We start from the raw sequence: 14,129 nt of genomic DNA on the forward strand, positions 1-14,129 counted from the left end.
TGTCGCGCCACACTTTTGCCGTGCACAGACGAGCGCGTTCACGAGGATTTGTGCCGAGACTAATTCGCTTGAGTTGAAATATTTCAACTTTGACGCGAATTTCGCGTGATGACAGCCAATCAGCGTTCAACAGCGTGACAACTGAGTGACATGTGTAACGTAACAGCCAATCAGCGTTCAACCGTCAAACTCAGTGCAGTGCAGTCCGGGGTGAACTGCAACATGGAGAAAGTGATCGTTGCCGTTGGCGACTCCTGGAGCACTATATATATAATTTTATATAATGGGGGACCTAAATCCAGCGATCTGATTGGTTCCCAACTGTTGTATAAAGAGCGTATACATAACTGCGATGACGCCCGATCATTTTGTGAAAGTATCACTCCGTGCCTTGAAGAGGAAACCGTTACAAAGTATCGTAAGAAACTTTATCACACGGATATCTGGCTTGACCATGAAGGAGGGGATTCACCAGGGGATAGCACAGTTCACTGAAGTCTAAAATCGGCGAGTGAACTGCTCCATAGGATAAATTGCCGGCGAACCGCTCTATCGGAGCCTTCTCTCGGAGGGACGCTAAAGTGTGTTGCATAGCGACCGTCGATGCACAGCGGCAGCCAGGAGGGACTACTTTTTTGTATTCTTTAACAAAACGGCTACTTTGACTTTCTTTGTTTCTTTTTAAATGTAGTGTGTCTATGACTTTCGTTTCGCCATAACAGTAACCGTTGTATAAAAGCAATAGATCACTTCAGTCAGTGGTATGTGCTCACATTATACCACTGTGAAGGGGGTCGCCGGCCCTCCGCTGCGCGTCGGGGCCGGACAACGCCCCTCAGTGGTATAATGAGCACATACCACAGCCTGGCGGGATCTATTGCTTAAGTATATCACGGCCAACAGCTCTGTGCACCTCCGGATGGCCGTAGCGCGGGGAGCTCTCATAGGGATTGGGCTTCTCAGGGTTTGTTTACCGGCGTTGCTATGGTTTCCGGTCTTGTGCGTTCCAACGGTTTATTAGGTAGGCCCATCTAATAAATCACTGTCTAATCAATACTTCATTTTGTTTATGTCACTTGAATTTTGTTACAAGTTGAATGCAAATGAGCACTGTTAGTATTCCAAAAGGCACAAGCTCTTACTTGACTGTTTTCAGTCTGTTTTTAGTTTTATTGCACATAATGATGGCATTTGGGCTTAAAAAGCCAAACATATATTTTTTTGTCTAATGGTAGTTTAGATATGGGACGGTAGTTATTTGGGCAGTTAACATCCAGGTTATGTTTCTTAAGCAACGGCTGGTCAACCGTGTGCTTGAAACAAGAGAGAACAGTAGTTTAGGAGTTTAGCTTGACATTAACCAAGTTAAAGGACAATTAAATGAACCGCACCAAACATGTAGAAGTCAATGTGGGATTTTAATATATAAACCAAAACACTTGACAGATGTTTAATACAATTTTGTAAAGGAAAGCAGAGGAAAACATTTTCCCAAATGAATCTTTTCAAAATGTCACCATCATTCCGAAAGCAAGTGAAGTGGTTTGCGTAAAAGCAGTCCTCCCTGACCAGCTCTGTCCCTGACTCTAAACCCTGACTCTCAACCCTAACGCTGAACCCTCTGAGGGCAGGAAGACGCGCCTTCCGTGTAAAGGTTCGAACCACAGAGAAAGAAAAAGAGGAAGCAGTAGAGAGTAGTGAAGTAGTGAGGTTAGTGACAGACGTGAGGGAAAGGCGTGTGGAAGCACACGGTTACATGTGTGGTCAAGAAGATCACTCCCACTGGAGGTCATTGATCCATCAGCCTCAGACTGCTGAGCTCAGCAGGTCTTCTGGACGACGAGGCTCAGATGAACTGAGGAGACGGGACCAGCAGGATATCAGGATCTGTTGGGGTTCAGCTCAGGTGTGTCTGCCCCCGACAAACAGGATCAGGTGAGGTTCAGCTCAGGTGTGTCTGCCCGGACCAAACAAGGACATGGATTAGGTTCAATATTCAAAAGATGCAACATTATCTGAACCCAAGATAAGTCATTAAGGAGCAGGCAGGCTTTAGGGCGCCTTGCTCAAGGACGCATCACTGTATTCTGAGGACTTGAACCCGACACCATTGGTTTGAGAGTTGAACCCCCAACCCCCTACCTAGTCCACTATGTCCAGATGATGCAAACTTATGAGGAATCCTTGATGGTAGAGTCCTGGTGGTCCTCAGGATTTGCCTTCCAGATGTACGGCTTCTCCATCAGTCCTCCAGATTCCTGGTCTGGTTACAAACATAATTTGTCTAATGAAAGGTAACAAACACAGTAGTAGTTTGCCTCTAATGTAAGGTAACAAACACAGGAGTAGTTGGGCTCTAATGGCACGTAACAAAGTAGCAGCTGTAGTTCGTCTGGTAAACAACCACAATAGTATGCCGTAACTTGTACTGGACAAACTAATCCTGCGTTACAACAAGTCCACTCTGTTTATTTTAGGCAAACTTACGAGGATCCTGGTTGGTGGAGTGATGTCGTCCTCCAGAGTCTTGGCTCCTCCATCAGCTCTCCTCAGCCAGAGTCCTGGTCTGGAACAAACGGCGCAAGTCTGGCCCTAAAGTCTGGTAACAAAAATGTAGTTTGTCTTTTTTCTAAGCCTTTTATTTCCAGTTTGTTTGGTTAACACAAACTTCCAATCCTTGTTGGTAGAGTGATGGTCATCCTCCAGATTCACGGCTCCCCTATCAGCTCGCCTCCGCTCCAGAAACACGTTCTAGTAAGAAAACACAGCGGTAGTTTGTTAACGCATGTCAAAGTAACAGCTGTATTTTGCCCTTTAAGTCAACCATGTAAGTAAATACAAACTTACGAGGAATCCTTGTTGGTCGATTCCTAGTCGTCCTCCAGCGTCTCAGCTCCTCCAGCAGCTCTCCTCAGACAGAGTCCTGGTCTGGAACAAACATCGGAAGTCTTGCTTCAACATGTGGTAAAACAGATGTAGTCGTCTGGTATATATGGTACAAACGCCGGTAGTTTGTGGTAGCAGTATTCTACGAGAAGTGGCAGTGAGTGTGATGATCACTTCAGATTCAAGCTCCATCTACCCCACGACAGACGTCCTTCACCAGGCAGGTCCTCCACAAGGCAGGGCCTTCAGCACGACTCCTCCATCAGCACGGCTCCTCCATCAGCTCCTTCAGACATGGATTCCTGGTCTGGTTACAAAAACAGTTGGTCTCAGCAGTAAATCACCTGGGGACGCATCACACCCCACCTCCTGCATCTGAGGTTCACTTGTAAAAAGGAAGACAAATTTAAACACTTAAATTAGACAACGTCTGCAGATGGTCGCGTTCATCAATTCATCCACTACGGTCGTAGCAGCACTAGTAACATTAATGGCTCATATGACTCTTGCATAACCCCTGTATGAATTAACTCAAAACACAGCCTGGCACAGATTCAAAGTCATAAGATGATCAAAACCAGACCTAAACTACCGTGGATTTTAGTGTTTCAGATGAGCTTGGTGATGGTTACCGTCTGGTCCGGTGCTGCAGGCCCCTGGTCTCCAGCCTCAGGTCCATCCTAGCACCACAAGCCTCCGGTCCCCAGCCTCTCAGACTCGCCTTTCAGCTACAACAGCAGGATTATATCAGCATTTGCCCAACAATAAACTTAATTGACTCATCCAAAACCGAGTTACACAATTAATTGAACTATTATTTTATAACTCAGATATAAAAAAAGACTTGAGACCAGACATGAGCATCCCGTTTTTGGGAATGAAGACAGAGCAGTCCACACGTTTAAATAAGTGGTTCAGGCCATGCATTGAAACTGACCTGAGAAAACTCTACTCACACCGAGCACTGACCTGTTCTGGAGGACTTCTGACAGGAGGTGGAGGTCTGGCTCTGGGTGAGGAGGTGGAGGTCTGGCTCTGGGTGAGGAGGTGGAGGTCTGGCTCTGGGTGAGGAGGTGGAGGTCTGGCTCTGGGTGAGGAGGTGGAGGTCTGGCTCTGGGTGAGGAGGTGGAGATCTTGCTCTGGGGGAGGAGGCAGACACCTTGGGACAAACTACATGTTACCTTTTTAACCTCGTACAGTTCTAGAGTATCTTCTACTGTAACATGTGGGAATGACGGCCATTATTTTAGCTTTGATATTAACCAGTTAGTAACTCTGCACCAAAGTCATTGTTTAACGTCATTAAATTGGGTAGGGTTTAACTTCTGTGGCAATTAATGACAGCAGATATTAAGAACGTACAAAAGCTGAAGTAACGAAGAACACTAAGCAGTATCAATATTAAATCAAATATACTCAGCCATATTCAGGTGCTGGGTTCCGTTGAAGAAATGTCAAATTATCTTCCACCTTGAAATGATTTTCAGCCTTCAGCCCGTCAAAAATGGGCCCGCAAGTAGAACGCCGTTTTGTACGCAGTAAGAGTCCCGCAACGTCATCGTGGTTAAAAGTACGTCGCAACCATCGAAAATTAACGCATTGTACGACGTACGTGTCAGTATGTAATTAATATCAAACTTAATTTGTTTAAGATAGGGGCAACAATTCCAAATGTAAACCGACTGAAAAATAGTTTCCGTTGGCAACGGCTCGAGGTTACGCAAATACAATCCAGAACGTTCCGCCAGATTCCCTCAGGGGACTCCCGTCCAACTAACTGCCTGGTGGTTTCTTATGGTTGTCAAGACTACAACGTTCTATGCTAACCATTGGGTCTAAATAAAGTGACCGCACTCAAAAACCTCCACGGCGGGAAGCACAAACCGTCCGACTGGAATACGAACATTCCGGCCGGAACCAACCAAAGAAAAAACAGAACCAGCGCCTCACCTTGAGCTGAACGGAGGAAGATCCTGAAGTCCAGCGATGGTCTACATTAAAACACAGCCAACAGACTTACCTTGAGGAGATCTGTTTGTTGCTGTTGGTAATTACTACTATTCAGTGTACCTTTATATTATTATGCACCCAGTGTGTACAAGTTATACCACACAAAACCATACGAAGAACAAAACTACCATGTACGTCCCACAACAACTTTAAACCTAAAATCTTTCAATACAAAACCTTGTCTACATTTTACAATTATCTAAATTCAGGGTACAAACTATTCAGAGCAAATCTAAACGTTGAGCTCACAGAGAGCCGACCATAGCCCTGCAACGTCACCCTGACTGCCTCATGACCAACAGCAAATCATGCCAGCCAACACATGTACAGGTCCAGTGACTATCTTCATGGTTTAAATATTTACAGACTTGACATGCCATTGTGTTCTAATCACCTTAGTCTGCTCCCTCGTTACTTATAAAACTCTACATCTCCATCACTAGAGCGTTGCATCCTACTCATGGGGGTGTGGTCTGAGTGAGCAGAGATGCATGCTGGGATACAGTGCTGTCTGAAGTCTTCAGTTCTATGGACACGCCCCTCAGGAGAAACCAAGTGTTTGAGAATCTGTCGTGACATCAGTTACATGAACTGGAATATCCTTCAAGATGGCGCCAGGATTCTCAGAGGAGAAAGGCCAAGAGGAAGATGTGTGGGTTCTTCCTCTCAGCCAGTGGAACACAACAACGGTCTTCATCAGAGTGCCATGGAACACTTGAAACATTCCCCTCTTTACACCTTGAAGCCCCAGTGAAGGTTTCCTTACCTCCTCAGCTGAAGAGCACAACTTCAGCTCGAAGAGCGCACTAGCTGGAGTTCCCGGATTGGTTCTGATTTAAGGGAACCAATCGTTCAGCTAGTCCTGTCCGAAACAAATACAGTTCAGCCTGAGAAGACGTGCAACTGAGAGCAAGACAAGATCCACAGGGCTCTCCTTCAATCCAGCCAGGAAGGAAGAGACGTCTCATTACAGGTCTGAAGGTCATCTTGAATATCCATTTAGGTCCATTTCCAACGTCAGACTCTCCTTGTGGAATTCCTTTAGGTGTCCATCCTCCATTGATCCTGATTGGTGTAGTCCTAGTTTGAAGTCACTGATCTGAACACGCCGCTTGCATCCTTTTACACTTGAGTTGGATACCCTCCTTCCTGCCCAGTGTGTTGGATCTCGCTCCGGAGCGTCGCTCAGGGCTCTTCATGTCTACTGGAGGCCTTTAAGTAAACGTGTGGCCGTCCATCAGGTATGATTTAGTTGACCATTCCAATATCCCACACCAATCACAAAGACCCCCGTATGAACATTATCACTGTCAAAGCAAGCCGGACACACAAACATAGAACCCAGGACAGGCACTGTGAACCCCATGCCAGGTGTGAGTGGGAGACCCACACACACACACACACACACACAGTAGAACCCTCGCGATTCTCAAAAATCTTCCATCTCATGTCAAACCCAAACACACACACACCACTGAGCCATAAAAGGCCAAACAATCATGCAGGGTAAAAACCTCATGCCAAATAACATTCCATCTCCCCCCCAGCTCTCCTGCCAGGGCACCCATAACAGAACAACCAATGCTCCAGAGACGTAAATTATGTACAACTTTCTTCAGTGGCGTCCCACATTGGTGATGGATTATGCTTGGCGTCTCCAAAATGTGTCCCAGGTTGATTCAACGTCTCTGAAGTCATGTCTTTGTAGTCCAGTGGTTTCCTGAATGAGGGGCCTTCACAGATGCAAACGGTGCAGCTTTAGTCAGCCTGAGGGCAGGAAGGAGGTCATCTGTTCAGAAGACCACCCAGTGGACGGGGGTGGCTCTTGAGGAGCAGGATCCATATGGGGATGGCCCCAATTAAGACCTTCTTGGAAATGAAACTGTTCCTGAGGAGTCACGATGCCTGAGGGGACTGTTGAATGTGTTCCGTGGTTCTCCGTGTCAGACTGAAGTTGTGTTTTAGTCGTTGAGATGAGGAGCCCCCTCATCTCCCCCTGGTGTTTCTCCTTCTGAATCCCTGTCTCCATCTTAAAGAACATTCCAGTCCATGTAACTGACGTCACAACAGTTTCTCAAACACTCGGTTTCCCCTGAGGGGGCGTGTCTACAGACCTGTAGACTTCAGACAGCTCTGTATCCCAGTATGCACCTCTGCTCACTCAGACCACAGCCTCGTCAGTAAAGCAACACTCATGTGTTGAAGATGCAGAGCTCAGGAGAGTAGAATGAAAGAAGACTGAAGACATCAGAACCCAACCCATTACTCCATCTTACAACAATAACTTGGAGCCTGAAACATTTTAACAAATCATTAAAACCAACATAAACCAAACACCTAAGTAACCCATGAACCAATAAAACATCCTTATTACTCAGATCAACCTTCAGGTTAACAGGTTAACTCACCAGGAAGCCAAAATACATCAATGTGCCCAAAGTAATGAGAAAATAATGACTTACAGTTTGCAGTTCATCTTCATGGTTAAGTTGGGATACTCACAGAACTGCAGTTAAATATCCATGATAGACCTTTGAAGGAAGGAACAGTTTACTCATGGTCCAAATTTCAAATGAGTTATCCCCGATTTCCTTCACACATTATCAGTGATTTATATTCAACATACAAGTCACGTCAGTTGACTTGTATCACAGGCTATTTCAGCTCTGTGTTTGATCTTAAATTACATCCCTCATTTTAACACACACACACACACACACACACACACACACACACACACACACACACACACACACACACACACACACACACACACACACACACACACACACACACACACACACACACACACACACACACACACACACACACACACACACACACAGTGGCACCCCGTTCCCCCAATGAGCCGGGTTCCACGTATAAACCACGCTTGGCAGCGAGGGTTAAAGCCTCATTCGACAAATACATTACACTCACGGTCTCTAGGGCCTCCGTGGGCCTCTAGCTGCTCACGGACCCGAGCACTTCCTCCTCCCTCGCTCCCGTTCCTGGTCTGCCCAAATGTCAGTCCTCGTGCTCCATTAAAAATGGCTCCTCGGCTTTCGGCCAGGTGTCCCCCAATCTCGCTGATTGGGGTTCGGTCGGTGCTCTCCGTCGCCGGCTGGTGGGTGACGGTGGTATCGGCCATCCAGGACCAACCCTCGGGCTGGTCCGGGTCGAGGTTTGAGTGGCGGGATGCCACAATATATACACGCACACACCACAGGTATACACCATATAGATACACACACACCATAGTTACACACCATATAGATACACACCATAAAGATAAACACACCAAATAGACACACACCAAAGATTAACTTAATATAGATACAAACTATATAGATACCCCCCCCCCCCACACACACACACACACATACACATACACACACACACACACACACACACACACACACACACACACACACACACACACACACACACACACACACACACACACACACACACACACACACACACACACGTACAGATCTGACTGGGGATAGGATAGGTTAATACACTTGAGGTGGTCAACAGGTTGTTGTTTATTCTCTTGCCAGAAGGACTATGTCTATCTAGACTAGGCTACTTATAAATATTTATGTATAACATGAAAAATATAATATGTATTTATATTTTTCTCATTTCTTGAATTAAGTATACTCAGCAAACTTATTTGCTGGAACACTGTTCTCTAGGTCCGATGCATTTAATTGACAAATGTTCAAAGGAAAAATTAAAAAAAACATTAGTTGGTTGTTAGTAACATGAGTCAGGACAACTGCAAAGTAATTCAACGGTTTTTTTTTATATTTAATCAGCAGTTTTTCCGTTCTTCAATGATTTCAAAAAACGATAAACAGAGAAATGTTCTGATGAACAAGAAAAAAAACAGCTGACAAAACAAACATCAGCAACGTCATTGTAGAACTACCAAATAGACTCACATGTAGGTAAATACAATATTTATTTGACATTGCATCAAAATCTCTTTCCCCATCAGTGCCTTGAGACATTATGATTCCCATTGGGTCAAGAGAACAATTCTGCAATCCCATAGGACAGCAACACAATGAACCATAAACAAGTTGTGGACATAACCGGATGTGAAGGATCAGTTTGTGGGAAATCAGCAGTGGTGTAGTTAGACAATGATGATCATGACGCCTGAGCAATTCAAAGAACGAAAAGGGAAAGACATTATATTGAAATACAACAAACACTGGAATAAATACAAAAACGAAAGCGAAAACAATAAGTACTCCTGTTCACCTGAGCATTTCCAATACACATTCCATTTATAACAACCAGTCTCACAACACACACACACGCACACACACACACACACACACACACACACGCACGCACACACACTTTTTACAGCTCACGTGGCAGCTTGGCTTGCTCTCTTGTGCGGACCCATAAAGGCCACGATGTAAGGGTGAGATCCCCTCAACCTTGACACACCCGCTCTGCGGTCAGGTGTGCTGTGCGAGTGCACAAACAGGCACACTACAAAAGGGGGGGGGGGAACAACTAGTAAAGGGCACGCCCGCTGCCGGAGGGCCTCGCCCCCCCTCTCCCTCCGTCGCCTTCTCTTCCCGGTTTGAAGCGCTCGTCCTCTAGCTCCACACCAAGGCCTTTGGATGAGAAGAGTTGAGCTGTACGTTCTCGTAGCGGTCTCCCTTTCCCTGAGGTCAGATCACAGATCGGTTTAAGGAAGAAACATGAATGCTAACAGGGTGTGGTCGTCGCAACACGCTAAAAAAAGGCTGCAGTCTGCGACGGCGGACGTGAGGGGAGGTTCACCTTTGACGCGATGGCTTTCAGTTTCCCCAGCAGCGAGGGTTTGGTGTACACCACGTCGTCGTCCATGTCGCCGTCGTTCTCCTCGCCCTCCATCACCGCGCAGCTGTCGGCACCAGGCATCTCGCACTCCTTGTTGGCGGACATGATCAGACGGGAGTACTTGTACTCCAGCCTAGGGGGAGGACAGCCTGTGGTGTTAGTACCATCGGACGACGCTCATCGGCGCAGAGGAACAAGGAAGGAAGGAAGGTTTGTTTTGTGGATCCCTGGAGGGCCGTCTGTGCCTTTCGTTGGACGACTGTTCTTGCTGGTTTTTCAAGGGATCGCTAAAGGCCTCTTCCACCATTTATTTGCGTTTACATCAACAATTGCGATGACAAATATGGTGCATTACGATACATTTTTCTGTACTTATTGTTTACAGCCTTGACTCTTATTTAAAGTTGGGGTATCTCTTTGTCTGCTATTAAACTTCCTGTCTGTTACATTCTGCTCTGGCAGCCACCTTTCCCATCTGGGATTATTAAAGTTCCATCTAATCTTTAATGAAATCAAACCCCCATTTGAGCGCATGCATCTGGAAACATGAATGAATGGAGAGCGTGGGTGCATGCTCAGAGTGCACGGCGCTGGTCGGACCTCTTGTTCTTCTTCCAGAAGTAGCAGGTGAGGACGACGAGCAGCAGGGCCGTCAGGGCCCCCAGGCTAGCACTCAGGCGGATGAAGAAGTCCATGTTCTCGCAGAGCAGCGTCCTCTTCTCAGGCAGAGACACCCCTCCCATGCAGAGCTTTGGTTCAGTCCACACGTACAGCATGTCCTGCAGACACACACGAACCACCGTAAGAAGTACGGCAGATGACTAATGCAAGAATGACATGCACCCCGATGTTCAGAAGACTCAGGTCAGTCAGTCAGTCAGTCAGTCAGTCAGTCAGTCAGTCAGTCAGTCAGTGTGTGCGCACCTGATGCCCTCCCCTGCAGGCTCCTTCTATTTGATGGTAGTCCATTTCCGTGCACGTGGGACACGCCCCTGAACTCTCCCACAGGAAGTGGAAGGTGCAGCCGTCGCAGGTCCCGGCAGGACACTCGCTGCAACAGAAGGACACTCACTCAACGGTCTCCTTAACGCCGTCAGGATGGGACTCATGACTATTCTGATTTACACGCAAAATATAGATTTATTACATTGATGGTCGATGAAGCCTTCGATGAATAATGCGGAAAATAATTACTTTTTTTATAATCGGTTAATCTGATGAGTGATTCATGTTATGATTAAAACAGGAATACATTTAGTACTTTTAGGCATTAAACGCAATTAGACGCATAATAATCGTGACACCATTGCAGAATAAGCCAGCACATGACACAACATCGGTAGACTGAACCCTGTCTTGGATCTCCTACTTGGGCACCGTGAGTTGTCCTTGGGCACTCATCTGCGGCCGACAGCGCAGCGTGACCACGGCGCTCCGCCCCGACACGCACGATGACGTCGGCTCCAGCGACCTGGAAACCACAAGAAAGAAGAAACAACGTGAGAAAGTAAAGTGAATTCAGAAATGCTTTTATTGAAACTTTTTAACCTTTGGGGGGTTTTGGTAAAGGCATCCCGTGTCCATACCGGTAGAAGAAGTTGACATCGGGAACCTTCCTGGCGGACTGGGAGAACAGCTCCGGCCGGGCCTGGATACCTTCCAGCGCGTTGGCCACCGTCACCCCTGTCCAACACACAAACACTCGTCACCTGGGTCGTCCTCTTTTTAAATCAGAGTAGTGCGACTCATTAGTCTTTGAAACCCGGTAGCAATTATACTTTGTTTTTTGGCCATGTTTAATGCTTTTTATTCATGAAGATACACAGAGTTAGACAGGAAGGTATGGGAGAGAGAGGAGAGGACATGCAGCAAAGGACCACGAGCATGAATCAGACCCGGGGCGCTGCCAGGAGGACTGAGCCTCACAGGTAGACGCTCTACCCGCCGAGCCTCACAGGTAGACGCTCTACCCGCCTAGCCTCACAGGTAGACGCTCTACCCGCCTAGCCTCACAGGTAGATGCTCTACCGGGTGAGCCTCAGGGACGCCGCACGTTAGCCATTTGTGAATGAAATGCACTGTGGGAAATATCCAGTTCTAGTTGCGCCTTTTCGGTACACGCCAATTTCGATTTCAGGCCCCTCTAGGGCCATTTCTAACCAATCATGTTCACCACAGGTGCGTGAATGCGACCACTTCTCAATGAAAGAGAAATGTAGGATCAGAGAGGGAGGGATGCTTATTCATTGTTTCGTTTCAAATTGTTGCCCTCATCTGCTGTTTTTGGCTTTCTGCATTTACAACTCGGGTCCCTTCCCTACAGCAGCTTCAACTAAGATATTGAGAAGATTCTAGTAGGAAAATGAATGTGTAGTGTGTCCCAGTCCGAGATGCACCTACCCAGGAAGGTGTTGGCCAGGTTGATGGACTGCGAGGACAGGGCCGTGTGCAGGCCTCTCCCGGAGGCCGGGATGATGGTCGACTGGCAGATGAAGGTCTTCACCGCGTTGGTTGCCTCCGCCTTCTCTCCCTGGCCCTCGCTGGTGGGCAGGTCCGTCACGTTGTCCGAGCACAGAGCCATACGCTCCTGAGAGGGAGCAAGGAGAATCATCCTCAATTGCCGTTTCGTTTCACTTCATAATTCGTTTTCAGGCACCAATACCGCTTCTGCTTTTGATGAAGGAGACAATATTTCTGGAATGTTTTTAGTTTTTTTATCCCCCCGTTAGTTTTATTTTCCAAATACAACCAGTAATACTTAATAGAACATCACATCTTTGATCATTTCTTTAAATAATTGTTGTTATTTTTACTGTCTGTTTTGTTTCATGCTTTACTTATTTTATTCACATAAACCTTACTTATTAAATCTTTCTTTCAATCGTGAACTTTTAAGCCAATGTGAGGAATACGTCAGTTCAACTGCACTACGCAAATCAAACCTGGGCGTGGTGTGGCTCTCACCCACCTCTCCCCCACAGAGGCTGATGTTGAACTGATGGAAGTATTTGGTGCCCTTGGAGGTGAAGCTAGGGCCGTTCATCAGGGTCCCCACGGACCCCATGGGGCCGAAGTCGAAGCTCAGGGTCACGTTCCCGTCCGTGTGGCTGAACTGACAGTCGCTGAAACATAAGCTGTGCTCCTGGTGATGAACGCACACGCACACACACACACACACACACACACACACACACACACACACAAAGAGCCTATCAATATATATACGGTAAAATACTCATGAGCCGATACAAATATAAGGGCTAATCAGGGATTAATCAGGAATTTAAAAAAAGTACACGATTCAAGATTTATTTTTCAGGGTAGCTCCACTCAAAGAGCTCAGAGAGAAACACGACATCAGCTCCTCCTCCCTCCCTCTCACTGCCCTCTCCAAGCTCCACCCACCCTCAACACGTGAGACTAACAAACCAAAACGTGACTCGAGATGACTCTACACAGCTGCAAAGTCAGAGCGGTTAACCTAGATCACTGTAGTCTTAAAGCTAGCGTCTACATGACTGTAAATAAAAAAATTAACTGCATATTGTACCTTTAAAAGATGCTAAATGCGTAGTCGTGTATAACTTAATGACAAAACCAACATAGCCCCCCTCTCCCTCCTCTCTCTTGACGAATACAACCTTTCTTTACCCAAATTTAGCGGAGGAAAAAAATGTATGTGCAAGTTATTAGGTGTAAAGGTAGCCTAGAAATCCAGTCGCCCTAGCGACCAGGGTCAGTGTAGCAACTCTCGGTTAGCTTGCGAGCTGGAAAAACCAAATTCTGGTCAGGCCAATCACATCGTGTATAGAGTCGGTGGCCGGGCTTAACAATACGACAACATCTGTGCGGTCCCTGCTACATGATTGATTGTAGCGCGATCCTATTGCGTGCAGGGTGAATTTGAAAGACAACTGTTTATTCCCCCCCTTGGATTGATCCGTGCCAATTGAGTGTTCCCAGAACCCAGCATCTGGATGCGGGTCTGGCGTGCCACCAGGCTACTGAAGAGCTGGACTCCGTCACAATCTACTGCTGGGAGGTCCTGACCACGGGACCAGGGCCGTAGCACCAAATTCTGGGCCCTGTATACAAGAGGTACTGATGGGGCCCCCCCGAACAATTGTTGACAGGGGAGATGTGAAAAAAAATTAATAAAAAGAAAAATCTTTAGAATTCTCTACCACCAGCCGTACGGCTGGTGGTAGAGAATTATTAGAGACATTTTTTTTTTACTTTTTTTTTTCCATATATATTTTTTTCCTATATTCTTTTTTATATTCCTATGGGCCCCCCCTCTGCCTTGGGCCCCCCCACAACGGCCCACCCTATACCCGCGGTCCGGCGGCCCTTCACGGGACTCACTTTGCTGCTGCGGC

General features: G+C 46.7%; 1 protein-coding gene and 1 long non-coding RNA gene across 2 annotated transcripts in view; both read right to left on the minus strand.

Annotated features, from left to right (window-relative positions):
* Positions 1-884: 884 nt before the first annotated feature.
* LOC130389756 (uncharacterized) lies at positions 885-8,109 on the minus strand. The gene is made up of 9 exons (XR_008896605.1): positions 7,837-8,109; positions 3,856-7,427; positions 3,519-3,614; positions 3,083-3,193; positions 2,848-2,928; positions 2,669-2,751; positions 2,488-2,566; positions 2,143-2,263; positions 885-1,957 (listed from the first exon to the last, which is right to left on the minus strand). It is a non-coding gene; the product is annotated as an uncharacterized LOC130389756 (long non-coding RNA).
* Positions 8,110-8,570: 461 nt separating this feature from the next.
* elapor2a (endosome-lysosome associated apoptosis and autophagy regulator family member 2a) overlaps positions 8,571-14,129 on the minus strand; it is a 19,343-nt gene continuing 13,784 nt past the window's right edge. The window contains exons 14-22 of the mRNA XM_056599034.1: positions 14,116-14,129; positions 12,719-12,892; positions 12,151-12,337; positions 11,337-11,433; positions 11,120-11,221; positions 10,675-10,801; positions 10,351-10,529; positions 9,712-9,883; positions 8,571-9,593 (exon numbers count right to left, since the gene is read on the minus strand). The exon at positions 14,116-14,129 is cut by the window's right edge and continues 250 nt beyond it. Of these exons, the coding sequence (XP_056455009.1) occupies positions 9,525-9,593; positions 9,712-9,883; positions 10,351-10,529; positions 10,675-10,801; positions 11,120-11,221; positions 11,337-11,433; positions 12,151-12,337; positions 12,719-12,892; positions 14,116-14,129 (1,121 nt within the window). The 3' untranslated portion in view covers positions 8,571-9,524. The remainder of the gene's footprint in view (positions 9,594-9,711; positions 9,884-10,350; positions 10,530-10,674; positions 10,802-11,119; positions 11,222-11,336; positions 11,434-12,150; positions 12,338-12,718; positions 12,893-14,115) is intronic.

This window comes from Gadus chalcogrammus, chromosome 9 (genome assembly GCF_026213295.1).
Source record: "Gadus chalcogrammus isolate NIFS_2021 chromosome 9, NIFS_Gcha_1.0, whole genome shotgun sequence".
Lineage (NCBI taxonomy): Eukaryota > Metazoa > Chordata > Actinopteri > Gadiformes > Gadidae > Gadus > Gadus chalcogrammus.